The 16,724-nt window shown below is 43.5% G+C and overlaps 1 protein-coding gene across 2 annotated transcripts in view; it reads left to right on the top strand.

Annotated features, from left to right (window-relative positions):
- The window catches only part of LOC137423663 (SH3 domain-binding protein 2), a 69,528-nt gene that overhangs the window by 14,214 nt on the left and 38,590 nt on the right, over nt 1–16,724 (top strand). For both annotated transcript variants that reach the window (XM_068111048.2, XM_068111050.2), the window contains exons 2-3: nt 13,368–13,546; nt 15,045–15,147. In XM_068111048.2, coding sequence (XP_067967149.2) covers nt 13,396–13,546; nt 15,045–15,147 — 254 coding nt within the window. In that variant the 5' untranslated portion in view covers nt 13,368–13,395. The remainder of the gene's footprint in view (nt 1–13,367; nt 13,547–15,044; nt 15,148–16,724) is intronic.

The following is a 16,724-nucleotide window of genomic DNA, read 5'->3' as shown; positions in this document are numbered from 1 at the left end:
TCGCTATGGCAGATCCAACGTCGAGGTCACCATATAAAGCGCGATGCTGCGCGCACTAATGCTTACGCAAGGAGCAAGCGGACAACGCGGTTCATAAAAGAGTCTTTATTCAAAGTACTCAAACTGCAGCACTAAGCTGCTCAGGGCTGCGCGCCCCGTGAATATCGTGAGGCCACGCCTCTCTCCCTGGCGTGGCCCATCCCCACTTGGTGTGCGGGGTGATGTCACCACGTCAGTGCTTTCGTGTCCGCCACAATATTACAAACACACATGCACACTAATCGGGGATAATTTAATATTATCTTTCATATAGCTACAAAGGTTCAGGCACTATAACGCGATTTTTTGCGGAGTTGTTGGCATTATAAAGCAATATAGCGAATACACTATAAAGCGATTTTTTGCGGAGTTGTTGGCACTATAAAGCAATATAGCGAATACACTATAAAGCGATTTTTTGCGGAGTTGTTGGCACTATAAAGCAATATAGCGAATACACTATAAAGCGATTTTTTGCGGAGTTGTTGGCACTATAAAGTGATGTAGCGAATACACTATAAAGCGATTTTTTGCGGAGTTGTTGGCACTATAAAGCGATGTAGCGAATACACTATAAAGCGATTTTTTGTGGAGTTGTTGGCACTATAAAGCGATGTAGCGAATACACTATAAAGCGATTTTTTGCGGAGTTGTTGGCACGATAAAGCAATATAGCGAATACACTATAAAGCGATTTTTTGCGGAGTTGTTGGCACTATAAAGCAATATAGCGAATACACTATAAAGCGATTTTTTGCGGAGTTGTTGGCACTATAAAGCAATATAGCGAATACACTATGAAGCGATTTTTTAAAGAATCCTCAAAAAAACGAATTTTTCTTTTCAAAATTTTCTTTTTAATTTTCTTTGCCAAAAACACTTTTTTTTGGAGGATATGCCCGAAGTCAAATTTTGGGTGCCCAAAAAAAGAGAAAACTGTAAAACTTGTTCTCTACGATATTCAAGTTTGAAAAGAATTTCAAACAAAAAAAACACTTTTTTTTCAAAAAATAAGATTTTAAAACCGATCATTTAAAAGGCCAAAACACACCAACCAGCCTTTGTTGAATCGATTGAAACCGAAAATGTTCTTTTCTTCAATAACAGTAGAAGTATTTATTGAGATTGAACTTCCTCATCACGATGTTAAAAATACAGAGCACATACACTGATACCGGAATTCATTCATATAATTCTCAAATATACAATTCGAATATAATCGAATATACAATGGCATTGTTTGCATTGTTTGCCAAAAAGGCCGATTTTAAAGAAGCACTGTGGTCAAAAGTGATGTTCATTATGCGATTTTGAAGGTGCCCAACCGCGGGCAAGCAAAACCCAAGCACTTGTAAAATCTGGGTGCCCGACGCATTGAAAGGTGATCATGGAGCTTCATTGTAAAGGTTCAATTTATTTAGCCTTTTGGTGATTGACCTGTTTGTGGACATGCTGTGTTTATGACTGATTGAAGAGTGCAGTAGTTGATGGCATTGATCGCTGCTTTTTGTTGGCGATTGTGCCGCCTTGATCAATTACTGATTTGTGTGATGGGGTGGGTTGTTGTGTGAGTTGTGTATGTTTGATATATTCCACTGGAAATTTCTACTGTTTGTTTAATCTATAGTCAAGACTGCTGATGAATCTTTCCCAACTTTTATTTTTTGGCTGTTGATCAGTGGGATGAACGCGTTGTTTAAGGTACAGTACTAATTTACGGTTAATCGTGAAGGTGAAGGTTTGCCTTTTCCTTGAAAATATTTATTTGTTTATAAAATTAATTGTTTTATTCCTGTTGTGAAGTTGGGATTGAAATTTAGAAAATGGATGAAATTTTTGGATGCATCAGTTACTGTTTTGTTAAAATGTTTTACTACTGTATTTGTTGAATTGAAGCCAAAAATATCAAAATGTACAAAAGCTTATATAAAAGATCATATATATATATATATATATATATATATATATATATATATATATATATATATATATGTATATATATATATATATGTACATATATACACAAAGAATGAAGTTAAGCACCCCTACACAACGAATTAAGGTAAGCACCCCCTAATATATATTCTTTGTGTATATGTATACATTGGCATATATTCTAAGGTATGTGAGATCAAATAATGATTGGTATGACATTAGCAATTATCCATTGATGAAATTGAGTGATCAAAGTGAAAAAAAGTGATTGGTTGAGTCAGTGATCCGATCACGTGGGTCCTACACACGTTATTGACGCAAAGATCGCTAGAGGTCTTCTCAGAACAATGACTGTACGTTAGAAAACATAAACGTCATCCACACTGTCCGTGATGGACCTATAGCTCCATACTTAAATTGAGGTGAAAATATGCCTAAAATTCCCAAAAAATTTCACCTTAAATTATTCAGAATAAAATATTGAAAACGGCATGATTGTTATGTTTTTATGTGACCATAATATCACTTCTCCAGAAAATATAGCAATATCATGGGTATATTACACTGTTTTGACGACAACAAACTTGTAATGTGCGAGGTTGTAAAAAAACGGGGGGGGGGTGCTTAACTTAATTCTTTGTGTATACATTGAGTGAGGTTTTAAGCCAGTTGGTAGTTGGTTTCGTTAAGGTTGATATGTGTTCTTCTGTGATCTTTAGTAATGAATTTGGGGTTTTATTGATGTGTGATGATAATGTAAAGGTGATGCACACAAGGAACCTTGGGGCAAGAATTGGCCATTCGGCCCACCATGCCTGCGCTATACCAACCCCAGTGTCGTTACCCATCCACACAAGCCAATATCCGATGAAAGGTCATAAGTAGTGTTCCTGGATATGGTAGTCTTGATTATGGGAGGGTATACAGTTATATCAGAGGATGTGCGAAAGTCCTGAGGGTGAAGAGGGAGTCTCGTAGGCGAGTTGTGATCATTAAGGATATTCAAGAGGTCTATTTGTTCAGGACGGGACTTTCAAAATGATGTACGAATGCTAAATGAGTTTTGTGCATGTGCTGCATGTGTTAAACAGTGACTCGGTTCGGCTTGCCGGGCACTTCTCATTGCTGCTACCAACACAAAATCTGGAATTGAAATTGTCCTTTAAACATAATTTTCAGCATTTAGAGGAAAGAGTGGCAATTTCATGCGAGCAGGGGCAATGAATGGTTAGTACACGCGAGCAGGGGCAATGAATATAACACACACACACACACACACACACACACACACACACACACACACACACACACTTTACTTTTAGCAATAGATGCAAAAATCTGGTGTAATTTATTTTGTGTTTCTGGGACAAAAACTAGATATCTGCAATCACCAATGGTTAGCCTCTCCCCGGTGCCCACGATCCAATGATGGCTATATATTCTTTTCAGACTGCCATATGACCCTGACCTTCAACATTTATGGACAGAGTGTATATTTAAAAAAATGTGTCCTCATCTACAATCGATCCATTGTGATCAAAAAATTGTTTTTTCTTAATTCGTTTCAAGCCATAAAACGTACGTCAAGGGCACTAATCAGATATCATGTGCGCAACTTCAGTGTATGTCCTCTCTTATGATGAAAGAACATCTTGAAAGGCCAAGCGGTTTTTGAGAATCCGCATTGGCAAAATTGACAGCTGACAGAAAACACGTTATTTTTTTCAGAACGCCATTTGACTTTGACCTTGACCGTTAACTCGGAGGGGTATGATGTAAATTCATCATAAATTCACCTTGCGCTATGATACATAGAAAGGGCAACTTGGTTCCGATCAGACAAACCTTAATCAAGTTATGCTGAAACATGTTAAAATGTCGATAATTAGGTAACATTTTGGGAATTTGGTCATGGTGCCGGCGATAGCGTTTTTGGCAGAAGTCTCTCTGGAAGTGGGTACAAGGCCTAAATGTTTGACTGAAGGTGCCAATAATTACCTCCGCCACTGAAGTGGATGTTTTGTTTCACCCCTGTCTGTCTGTCTGTTTGGCTGTCTGTGAACAAGATATCTCAAAAAGTTGTGGACGGATTCAGACGAAATTGGTGGACCGGTTGTGTGTCTGACAAGGACTAATCGATTCGATTTTGGTGAAGATCTGAATATGGATTTGGATACGATAATTATTTCATTTTAAGTGATTCTTCACCATTGAGGAATCGGGCGAAAACCGATATATAACATGATATTTTAAAAAGTTATGGATGACTTGACAAAATTAGGTGGACGAGTTGGGTAGGTGACAAGAACAAGCCGATTAGATTTTGGTTCAAGTCCGAATCCAAATCCGGCCTATCAGTGGGATACAAAACAAACTGTTCACCAGGTGGAGGTATGCTCTCTACCGAGTGCTGTTCTCGTTTAAAATTTGTTCACGGTGGTTGACAACTTGCCTACTCTTCGCAAAAGACATCATGTGAACGTTAACACCCACCAACATCCAATGCTTACAGACGGATTCTCTTGCTTAACATTCTTCCAGGGAACAGCACGCACACACTGGCTTTGCCGTGCATGGAAAACACGAGGGTTACAGTTTGGAGCTGGGTTGCGTAGAGAACTCAGGGTAGAGAGCTCAAAGGCATGTGTACAAAGCTTAAACTTGTCTGTCAGTATGTATGTATGTGTGTATGTATGTGTGTATATATATATACATATATATATATATATATATATATATATATATATATATATATATATATATTAAAACGCGAGTTGTTGTTCTTTTTGTTTTTTTTGTATACAAGATCGAGGCTCGTGAAAGAGCTAACATTAATCACACAAAAAGTCAAACCGCCACACAAAACAAAAAATAAGGGGAGCGGCAGACAAGATGGGGAGAGAGGGAGAGAGGGAGAGAGGAGAGAGGGGAGAGAGGAGAGGGGGAAGGACACAAACACAACATTTGAGAGCAGGGGCAACGGGAGAAATTTGGGAGGGGGAGGGCTTTGGGGGAGGTGGGAGAGGTTAAAACATATGAACACTGCAAGGACTTCCAGGAAAGTTGGAATTTCCAAAAAGAAAAAAAAAAAGTGTATCTGGGGTGAATTAGCGGGGGCAGAAAAGATCAAGGTTTTGGATGGAGGAAGACAAGAGATGGTGGTGAACAGCTGTTTTAAAGACCTGGAGGGAGGAGTGGGATTGAAGGGAGTGGGGGAGTTTGTTCCAGAGGCGGAAGAAAAGGGGAATGAAAGAGTGAAGGTGAGCAGAGGGCCTAGATTTTGGCAGTTTAACCATAAGAGGGTTGCAGGCAGATCTTGTGCGACCTGAAGGAATATTGGGGGGACAGAGCACAGAGAGAGCTGGGGGACCAAGGCCGGAGAGGAGTCGGTAGAAGACAGAAAGACCACCAACCTGTCTGCGGTGAGTGAGTGAAAGGCCCTCGGAGTTAACTTCATCGCAGGAGATTCCAATGATTCTGAAAGCTTTGGTTTCAACAGCGTGAAGCCGAGCGAGGTGTGAGGCAGGAGCACCAGCGCAGAGGGGGGAACAGTATTCCATTGAGCTGCGGATGAAAGCCTTGTATGTGGTGAGGAGCTCAGGTGTGCCAAAGAAGGACTTCGCACGATGGAGGATGCCCAGTCGGCGACTGGCTTTGGAGGCCAGCTTGGAAATGTGGTTTTCCCAAGAAAAATCATGGCAGATAGTGAGACCCAAAAGCTTCAGCGACAGAACTTCTTGGAGAGGATTGTTCAGAAAGTAGATGGGAGGGTTTTCCAGTCGGTCCTTTCCGAGAGACATTGTAAGAGTGTGTGATTTGTCAGGATGGAAAGACATGTTCCACTTCTTTGACTAGTCTGTGATTTTTTCCAGGTCTGCAGAGAGTGAGAGTCAGAGAGATCATTGATGAAGACCAGAAAAAGCACAGGGCCCAGAACACTACCTTGGGGAACTCCAGCCAGAACAATAAGGGAAGATGAGAGAAATCCATTCAGGGCCACACGTTGCCTTCGACCAGAGAGGAAGTCCGCAAGCCATGAGTGGGGATTTCCATGGATACCATAGGAGGAGAGTTTGGTGAGCAGAGCTGGGTGCCAGATTGTATCGAAGGCATGTGATATGTCAAGTAAGACAGCTCTGATTTCCTGTTTGGCATTGAGGATCTCCATCCATTGTTGAGACAGCAGAAGCAACATGTCCAGAGTAGAATGACCTGGTCTGAATCCAAATTGATGATCAGAGATCAAGCCATTGGAGAAGAGGCAGGATTTGATATCCGAAGCAATGATGGATTCCATGACTTTGCTCATAATTGGAAACAGGCTGATTGGTCTGTAGTTGCAAGGATCTGTTTTTGCACCTTTTTTGTGTAAAGTGGTAATGTTTGCTGATTTCCAAGATGCTGGCAGATGACCTTGAGCAAAAGAGAGGGTGAAAAGAACAGAGAGAGGGTGAGATAGAGCGGCAGAGCAGGATTTTAGGACCCGTGGGCTGATGTCGTCTGGTCCAGTTGCAGAATCAGAGTCGAGGTTTGACAGAAACTTCTCCACCTTGTCAGGAGAGAAGGACACAGAGTCCAGGAGCAGTTGGGTTCGACTGGGAAAGGTGGGAACAGAGAGAGATGTGTTTGGGACACAAGATTTTGAGGCAAACACAGAGTTGAGGCATTCGGCTTTGTCACGTGCTGTGTCAACTGTGTAGCCATTTGAGGTAAGGGAGGGGATGGAGGGGGAACAAACACCAGAAACGGATTTGACCAGATGCCACCAGGATTTGGAGGAAGGAGACAGGTTTGAGAGTTCAATCTTGAGTGTGGAGAGATAGTGCTTCCTGGCACCCCTGAGGGTAGACACACACTTGTTCCGAGCTTGGTGGAAGGAACTGAGATTGCCTTCAGTTGGATTTTCCTTCCAAGAGGCAAAGGCAACTTGTTTCAGGGCAACTGCCTCACCACAAGATTCAGTGTACCATGGACGGGAGGAAGGGTAAGACAACTGAAGACGAAATGGGATAAATCTGTGCATGAGAGAGAGCAGTTTGCTTTGGAAGAATTCCCAGGAAGAATTTATGTCAGAGGCAGTGGAGATGGGAGACCAGTCCAGATGATTGATGGCTGCTTGCAGACCGTGCCAGTCAGCCTGAGTGAAATGCCAGACTCGTCGGCGCTGAGGAGGCTCTCTGAGAATGGCCAGAGAGATGTCCACTTTAACAAGCACATGATCAGAAGAACCGATTGGAGCAGAAGAAGAGCAGCAGACATTTGGAGGGAAGTTAGTCATAACCAAGTCCAGAAGAGAAGATACTCCATTGACTGAGATCCGGGTTGGGAAATTGACAGATTGTGTCAGTCCCAATGAGTCGCAGAAGTCCTTTGCTGAGGTGCATTGGCTGGTGAGAGATGAACCCACACCCAGCCTGCTGGCATGATGACAGTTAAAGTCGCCACATATGAGGAAGAGAGAGTTTGGATGAGTTGATAGAAGTTGGTCCATGTTGTCCGACAGCGAAATGTAAATGGATTCATCACTGTTTGGATGATGGTACAGAACACATATGAACAAAAGGTGGGAGCGGAGAAGAAGCCGTAGCCAGAGGTACTCCTGGGGGTGGGGTGGAGAGAGGGCAGTGCAAGGAGAGTGAGGAAGAGAGTTTTTGATAAAGATAGCCACCCCACCACCAGGACGAGGCTCAGGTCTATCATACCAGAGGAGGGAGTAACCTGGGAGAGATACCAAGGAATCAGAGACATCTTGAAGGAGGAAAGTTTCTGTTAAGCAGATCAAGTCTGGATTGTCAGAAGCAACCTGAATGGAGAGATCAATCAGGTTTGAGCCAAGGCCCCGGATGATTGAGGTCCATACCGTTAATGAGGAGAGAGGGGGAGCATCGGGTGCAGGACAGGGGAGGGGAGGGGTAAGGTCAGATGAAGGATGAGAGGGGGAGGTAGGAAGAGCAGTTGATAGTGTGGCAGAGATTACAGAAGAGTTACAAGAAAGGGAAGGATGAGGAGGATGAAAGGTTTGATGGTGATGGGATGAGGCACAGTGAGGGGTTGTTTGAGGGGGGGCAGAGGAAGGTCGAAGGTTGGGGGAGGTGGAGGTATGAGATTGAAGGGAGACGAAGTGGGGAGGAGGCAGCTTTGAGAAGGAGGTGGGAGGAGGGAGAATTTGGGAGGGATGGTTGGGGGGTAGATTTGAAGGGGAGGGGTTGGGGGGGAGTTTTGAATGGGAGGGGCAAGGGGGGAGTTTAGGAGGGGAAAGGCAAGGGGGGAGTTTAGGAGGAGAGGGGCAAGGGGGGAGTTTAGGAGGGGAGGGGCAAAGGGGGAGATTTGGAGGGGGGGCAAGGGGGATTTGGGGGGAGGGGCAAGGGGGAGTTTCAGAGGGGAGGGGCAAGGAGGGAGTTTAGGAGGGGAGGGGCAAGGGGGGAGATTTGGAAGGGAGGGGCAAGGGGGAGATTTGGAGGGGAGGGGCAAGGAGGACGTTTAGAAAGTGGATGATTAATGAAAGATGAACATTTATAACAAATTGGGTTTGTTGTGATTTTCAAGTTAGCGATCCGTTTAAGAACGATGGAGGAGGGGTGGAATGAATGAGAATTTAGAGCATGTAGTGAGAAAGAATTATAAGAGATTGAATATTTTTTTGAAATGGAATGAGTTGAAGAGGAAATTGAAAGGAGCCTTTTAAATAGGAAGAAAAACAGCATGTTGTAATAAACCACTGAATAAAACACTGAAGGGGAAAGTTTAAACATATTTAAACAGAACCGTGAAGAACAATCTTATATTCACAAAAATACCAACGGGGAGAGGGAGCCAAGAGGGACACCACGAGTCACTTGAACAGGGCAAAAGGTGGAAGGCAGGGCGATAATGGGGGCGGGGCAGGACAGCGCACATGGACAGAGGCGCACGATGGAACAAAAGCACACGAGGAGAAAGGGAAATAAAAGGGTTTTTTTGTTTGTTTTTTTGTTTTTTGGGGTGGTGGGGGGCGGGGTTACAACGTCAGACAAAGAGTAGATGTTTGGCGAAGTTTGGGGGAGAAGGTAAAATCAAAAAACCTAGCAAAACAGCGAAGGAAGAAACAACCTTCGACGGGGGAAGCCTGAGGCTGCAAGGCCTCGCTCGGGACGCAGCAAACAAACGATTAATTTATGAAAGATAAACACCGATAAACTTCCAAGGGGCACACTATAAGTTCACACACCGAAAGATAAATACAGTTTCGACAAAATACAATTGTGAACAGACTTAACTTTGAAAACGTGGAGACCGTGTGGAGCTTCGAAAATCCCTGCCGTCGTCTCCAAGATCTCGCGAGATCTTGACAGTTTTTGTGTGTCCGCGTTTTATTCAGAGATGGCAGAACGGATCTTCATCAAACTTTCAGAGGTTCATCAGTGAGTGCCTGGGAGTGTTTTTGGCAAAAATAAAAATAAAATAAAAATTGTAGAAAAAAAAGTTCGTTTTTTTGGAGTTAAAAAAAAAAATCCCTCGATAGTGCCGAAGCCTTTTAAAATTAATGATAGTTATATACAAGTACACATTCGCATACATAAATACAAAACAATTACCAGACATTTTAATACAAATAAATCAAACTATTCCGGAAGTGTACGAATTTGGTAGTATGGGTTTTTTTTTTTTGGTTTTTTTTTGTATACAGAGTCGAGGCTCGTGAAAGAGCTAACATTTATCAAACAAACAAATCAAACAAACAAGCAAACAAAGTATATAAAAAGGGGAGCGGTCGACAAGATGGGGAGAGAAGGGGAGGAAGCACACAAACACAACATTTGAGAGCAGGGACATCGGGAGATGTTTTTGGAGGGAGAGGGCCTGGAGGGAGGCAGGATAGGTATAAAACGCAAGGACACCAAGGACTTCCAGGAAAGAAGTCAAAAGTCACCTCAAAAAAGTGGATTTGGGATGAAATTAGCGGAGGTAGAAAAGATCAAGGTTTTGGATTGGGGAAGATAAGAGATGGTGGCGAACAGCCGTTTTAAAGACCTGGAGGGAGGAGTGGGATTGAAGAGAGTGAGGGAGTTTGTTCCAGAGGCGGGAGAAAAGAGGAATGAAGGAGTGAAGGTGAGCAGAGAGTCTTGATTTTGGCAGTTTAACCATAAGAGGGTTGCAGGCAGATCTTGTGCGACCTGTAGGAATATTTGGGGGACAGAGCCCAGAGAGAGCTGGGGGAGCAAGGCCGGAGAGGAGTCGGTAGAAGACGGAAAGACCACCAACCTGCCTGCGGTGAGTAAGTGAAAGGCCCTCGGAGATAGCGTCATCGCGGGAGATTCCAATGATTCTGAACGCTTTGGTTTCAACAGCGTGAAGACGAGCTAGGTGTGAGGCAGGAGCACCAGCCCAGAGGGGAGAGCAGTACTCCATTGAGCTGCGGATGAAAGCCTTGTATGTGGTGAGGAGCTCAGGTGTGCCAAGGAAGGACTTTGCACGACGGCGGATGCCCAGTCGGCGACTGGCTTTGGAGGCCAGCTTGGAAATGTGGTTTTCCCAGGAAGGATCATGGCAGATAGTGAGACCCAAAAGCTTGAGTGACAGAACTTCTTGGAGAGGATTATTCAGAAAGTATATGGGAGGGTTGTCCAGTCGGTCTTTGCCATGGGGTGGACAAGAGGGGTTCTTCCTCTTCCTGATCGGCATCACACTTAACTCAGAAACGTGAGCCACATTCACTCAGAAACGTGAGCTACTCCCCTTCCTCTCCTGCCTCCCCCATCCCCTTCCCCCCTCCGCTTCCCCCCTCCCCTCGCCCCCCTCCCCCCTCCCCTTCGCCCCCCCTCGCCCCCCTCCCCTTCCCCCACCCTCCCCTCCCCTATTGCTGGTCTACGCTATTGCTGGTGTGTGTATGTCTCTGTCTACACTATCACTGACGACTCAGCAATAAGTGAAGAAACTGGTCCAGTGGCTGAGTGGGCATGTAACATTGGGATTGTCATGTATGTGCTACTCATGTACAGTATGTGTCATGTATGTGAATGGCTGCAGCTGTGAAGGAACTCTGGTAGTGTTTGAAATAGCAAAAGACTGACCTTGTTTAGCTTTTCTTTTTTGTTTTATGCAGTTTTCTTTGGCTAGAAGAACAGGGGGTTAATTGCCCAGTCAACCATGGACGTCGTCTGAAGAGGAAAGGTGTGATATGCATGTCGGTACCTTGCCAAAATGGGTGAAGAGGTTTAATAGTTGATAGCTCTTTTGTATCATTCTCTTTTGTGCAACACAGGTCAACAAATTAGGAAGGTAGAAACAGAAAGGAAAAATTGTGTAAATCAGTATGTAGGCCGATGCGCCCCCAGGGAACCCATGCCTCACTCCAATGTAACTCGTTTGTTCCGTCCCTTGAAGCAAACAGGTGGGCAGTTAGTCAGCAAGCAGGCAGCTCGGTTCTTTCTCCAGTCTCCTGGGCGTGAATTAGCCCCAAACTTCAGTGCTTTCCATCTTTTGGGATTTGCCTTGGGAGAGGCGCGGGTTCAGGGAGCAAGGGTCGCTGCAACACTGTTTGACCCCTGCGTGTCGCATTCCCATTGGTGTGCTTGCGATATTGTTGACCGGGCAGATACATGAGATACATGAGACAACACTCGACAACTTTTACACAAACACAGCTGCTGAGATTGGAGGAAGTGACACCATTTCCCAGAGCACTCTGGGTACCAGTGACGTCATATTTATGACATTGCTTTTCTCTCCACATTCAGTGGGTCAATCAAGGGGTTATTTCCTGTAACCCATGGATGCCAACCTCTGGGGGTTTTGTCTGCAAGGAAGCAGCACCTACCATTTTTACAGTTTTTGGTATGACGCGGCCAGGGTTTGAACTTCTCGAGTCGGAGCAGACTCTCCAATCATTATGGGGCAAAATGTCTTGAGCAGGCCCTGTGCACAACGTAGGCCTGGGCGCATATCCTTATAATGGCATTTGTATTTGATATGAAACTGGCCACTTGTGTCGAAGCTCCCATACAGTAGGCCTACATAGCCCTAGCAGATTCAGAAACGAGGTGAGAGTTCTATATACTCTAAGTACCAGGGACCAGTCACGTTGTGTATGGACAGCCCAATTGCACAGCCTTGAGCCACCATCCTGCCACCACAATCTAACAAGGCCCTCATTCTATGCATCTCTTCATCAATCCTCACTTATCATCTTTCTTCTTTATTCATTCTGGGTTTCATTCCACGTGTTTCAACTCCTCTGTTTGCTGTGAGGCCTTTAAAGAATAATATAACTTCATCCACCTCGGTGGATATTAAACATTGCTTCAATCCCTCCTATTATTACCTCCGCCACCAAAGGTGAACGGAGGTATGTTTTCACCTCTGTCTGTTTGTTTGTTTGTCCGTTTCTTCGTTTGTTCCATTTGTTTGTGAACAGGATATCTCAAATATTTGTGGATGGATTTGGACGAAATTTGGTGGACAGGTTGGGTATGTGACAATTACAAATTCATTGGATTTTGGTGAAGATCCGGATCTGGATCGGAGATTTTTTTTTAAGTGATTCTTCCCCCATTGAGTAATAGGGCTAAGGATTTCTCAAAAATTTGTGGACAGATTATGACAAAACTAGGTGGATGAGTTGGTTCGGTAAAATAACAAGCCGATTAGGTTTTGGTTCAGATCCGGATCCAGATCCGACGTATCCGTGAGATGCAAAACGTAAACTGTTCAGCTTGGCGGAGGTACGCGTTCTACCAAGTACCTTTCTAGTTGGACTAGAAACTAGAGTTGAGTTAAGGAAATAAGAGTTCAAATAAGGCTGCGTTGTTATTATGCTAAATTATCACTTGAAAGTTTTTTTTTCATATCACCTGCATTAGAGAATGAGCTTCCTGGGTAACACTTTAATTGGCAATTTTTTAAGTCGATGAAATATGACTGGTGTTGACATAAACTTCAAACTTGTAGAAATCCATGCAATAATTGCATACTTCTTCAATTTTGGATCCATGTTATTGCTTTGTGGAGATATCTTCTGTTCCTCAATTCTGCCTTACCTCTCTCCCAATCACATGTGAAGGAAGTGCTTCAAATTCAGTATCATGTGTAGTATAGGGCTGGCATGGGTGGGGAGAGGAAGGTCACAAGAAAATCAGCCATCACTGGGAATAATATGCAACACTAACTGGAAGTTATACTATATTCTATCCTGGGTTTTGCAGGTGCAAGACCATTCCTTGTTGGTCGAAGAGGAAAAAAAATAATTTACCCCAAACCTCCCCCACGCCTTCTCCCACCTCCTCCAAAATAAGAAACTTTAAAATAACATGAGCAGAGATGAAGTGGTTAGATTATTCATGTGGTTTACAGTCTGATCAATATTTCCTCGATATTTCATTTTGTTTGACTTCCCTTTCCCCTGTTCTTTTCTCCAGAGCTGGAGAACACGGTGACTCCACCTTGATGGCCAATCAAAGCTTCGAGAAACCTGCCCATGCCTCCTGGCCAACCCCGATGTCCTACATCAGTGCGCAGCATCTGCTGGCGATACCTGCAAACATCAGTGCCTATGGATATTTACACAAGAAGTCCAATTCCCAGCTGCGCAACCGCTGTACGCCCACAAGGGGTTGATTAGGCTCGAGATATAGAAGCTAAAAGTCTCTGTACACTTAAATACTTATTTTCATATTACTATAAGGTGACCACAGACTACAGCTTTCTAAAACTATGAAAAATATTCTTTAAGACATTTCAAACATTCTCCTTGTTTATACATTGAAGCTGAAGGGAAAGGTGTATGCTGCATGTTTGAGAAGTGTTATGATTTATGGGAGCGAGACATGGGTAATGAACGTAGAGCACAACGAAGGCTGGAAAGGGTGGAAATGCGAATGGTTCGGTGGATGTGCGGAGTATCGTTGAGAGAGAGGAAGACAAATGATGAATTGCGAAAGATGATGGGAATAGAGCCTGTGATTGATGCTGTGAAGAGAAACAGGTTGAGATGGTTTGGTCATGTGTTGAGGAAGGATGAAAGTGACTGGTTGAGAAGAGTGATGGAAATGAATGTTGAAGGAAGTAGAGGAAGGGGAAGACCGAGAAAGACTTGGCTAAAGATGGTGGAAGAAGAAATGTGGGCAAGGGGGTTAACAAGGGGAGATGCAGAAAATAGGGCAAAATGGAGAAGATTGTCATGGGGACCGCAAGGCTAACCCCCGCTCTAGCAGGGAAAATGGCCTTAAAATGCCTGTTGTGTATTGTGTGTATACAGCGACATTTATTTATTGAGGTAGGTGGATAGGTTTTGCTGTGTGCTCAACCATTGATAGGTTTTGGAAAAAAATTGGGAGGGGGGTATAAATAGCCGAGGGACGTGGAAGAGCTAGTGCGAGTACACTGAACGGATCAGGAGGCAACAGGACAAAGGGAACAGCAGAGAGAGAGAGAGAGGGTGGAAATACCAACAGCCAAGCCAAAGGCCAGGACAGAGAGAGGCGGACAAAAAATGGGTGCACGGAGGAATGAGGACGCATGGGGTGGACAAGAGGGATACAGAAGGAAACTTTCAGAAGGAAAAACTGGCAATTTGGAAGGAGGGATTGGGGTGAGGTGAGAAGGGGAGGAGTTAACGAGGGAAGAAAAGATCATGGTTTTGAATTGAGGAAGATCTGAGATGGTGGGAAACTGAAGACCTAGAGGGAAGAACTCAAAGAACAGAGCAGAGTAGTTGGAACATTGTGGAGTATGCCTCCATTGGAAAGAAACATTACAACACAGTCGTGTCTCAGTTTGGATATTATATGCTCTCAGTTTGGTATCTTTCGAAATGGTCTACACTTTGATGCAATACCCTCTCTGCTGGTTCGGACAGGAATTCATTCGATCCAACATGATGCTTAACTCTTTCCCGGATTAAAGAAGCTAAGTTGGCTTCAGCCCTGCGGATTGTTGCAGAGGGGGAGATCATTTAAATTATTATTTCTTATATCTACTGCTGCCATGAACATTCATGATTTATTGCTTATCCATGAGTGGAATTTCAATGGGGGTTTTTTTCTTGCTTTTAAGCTTACAGATTGGCAGCACACTTATTTAGCACTCTTCCTTAGGGCAAATCCGGTTCATCGTAGTGTATTGCGGCTGCATATACTACTTTAAAACGAGCTCTTCAGCCCAGCCGCAAGGTGCCTTCTCACTCAAGGGATACAACAGGTAACTCGTCATTACCTACACAAAACAGGCTGTGATATGCAGTATGTTTATATTATTACCTACTAACACCAACTGACAAAGGTCTGATTGTTATGATCGTCGTGGCTGGTTTTACCACAACGTTATCATTCGCTCCTTAATCGAGAGCGTTTGGGGGAGCAGACAAGGCAATTTAAGCACCTGTCTTGTGTGTCGATACCAGATCATATTCCATGATCCTGGGCAAGCTTCCGGTTGTTGTTGTTGTTGTTGTTGTTATTGTTCGTTTTCTTACTCTCGTGAGATTGAATAAAGCGTCAGTGAGACTTGGTACGGTTATGGCGTCTGGATCCCACTTCTGACACCAAATAGTGACAGGTGTTTTTGCCTTTGGGACCCATCTGTAAAATAAGTTTCACCTTGGAATGTCAAGCATGCAGCTGATTTGTTTTAACATTAATCAACGTGGGGAGGGTACCCGGGAAGCAATGCGAGGCAGGATCCACATTTGTGTAGCAATGACTTTTATAAATTGAAAGCCAATAAGACAGCAATCAGTGGTTTGCTTTGATCAAAAGGCTAACACCTAAATTGTCAAATACACTTCCATCCCCACAGCGGTTAACATTCTCTTCCTTACTTTGAGTTGTTAAAATCCATTGCTTAACTTATGTGCTGACACAGATGAAGACGGGTATTCTTTGGTATCCACATTTGTAATATTACCTCCGTCACCGAAGGGGGGGCATTATGTTTTCACCCCTGATTGTTTGTCTGTATGTATTTGAATGTGAGGAGGATATCTCAAACTTTATTGACAGATTCGGCCAAAACTTGGTGCACTGGCTCGATGTGTGACAAGGACAAAGTAATTCGATTTTGAGGAAGATCCCGATCTGGATCCAGATATCAGAATTTTTAAAGTGATTCTTCACAATTGAGATACAGAGCCAAAATGATACATAGCACGATATCTCAAAAAAGTTATGGACAGATTGGGACGAAACTTTGTGGATGAGCTGGTTAGGTTGTAAGAACAAGCCGATTCGATTTTGGGTCAGATCCATGTCCAATTCCGGCCTATCAGTAGGATACAAAATGTAAACTGCAGTCTGGCGGAGGTATGCGCTCTATCGAGTGACGTTCTAGTTTAGCATGTCATCGGTAACATCATCATTCACATGATCAAATTAGATTGCATCACTCAATTAAATTATTTCTAAACAACCATAAATGGGTCTACCTTCAGTTATATTCCACATTCAGGGAAATCCCATGGGGTTTTCCTCTCGTCATAACGCAGTTGATTGGGTGTTGACAGAAGATGTTTATTTTCTTCTAAGAAGCCATTACACATCTCTTTCCTCCCTTTTTGGTTATAGTTCCTATTCTAGGAATTACTGAACATTTAGGGGATTTTTTGCTCACTGAGTGTGCAGATCTCATGGTGACCATATGTGCTTATTAAGCACAGTCTATATGCTCCACAAATAATTCACACAAATATGTTTGAGCCTTTCTTTGTTCACATGCTCACATTTTATAGCAGGTTTCAGAAAGCAAATTTTATAAAGAGCCAGAAATTCTCAAAAGGTCAA

This window comes from Myxine glutinosa, chromosome 3 (assembly GCF_964187855.1).
Source record: "Myxine glutinosa chromosome 3, kmMyxGlut1.1, whole genome shotgun sequence".
Classification (NCBI taxonomy): domain Eukaryota; kingdom Metazoa; phylum Chordata; class Myxini; order Myxiniformes; family Myxinidae; genus Myxine; species Myxine glutinosa.
The sequence above is the reverse complement of the archived record's forward strand: the minus strand, read 5'-3'. Positions and strand labels throughout refer to the sequence as shown.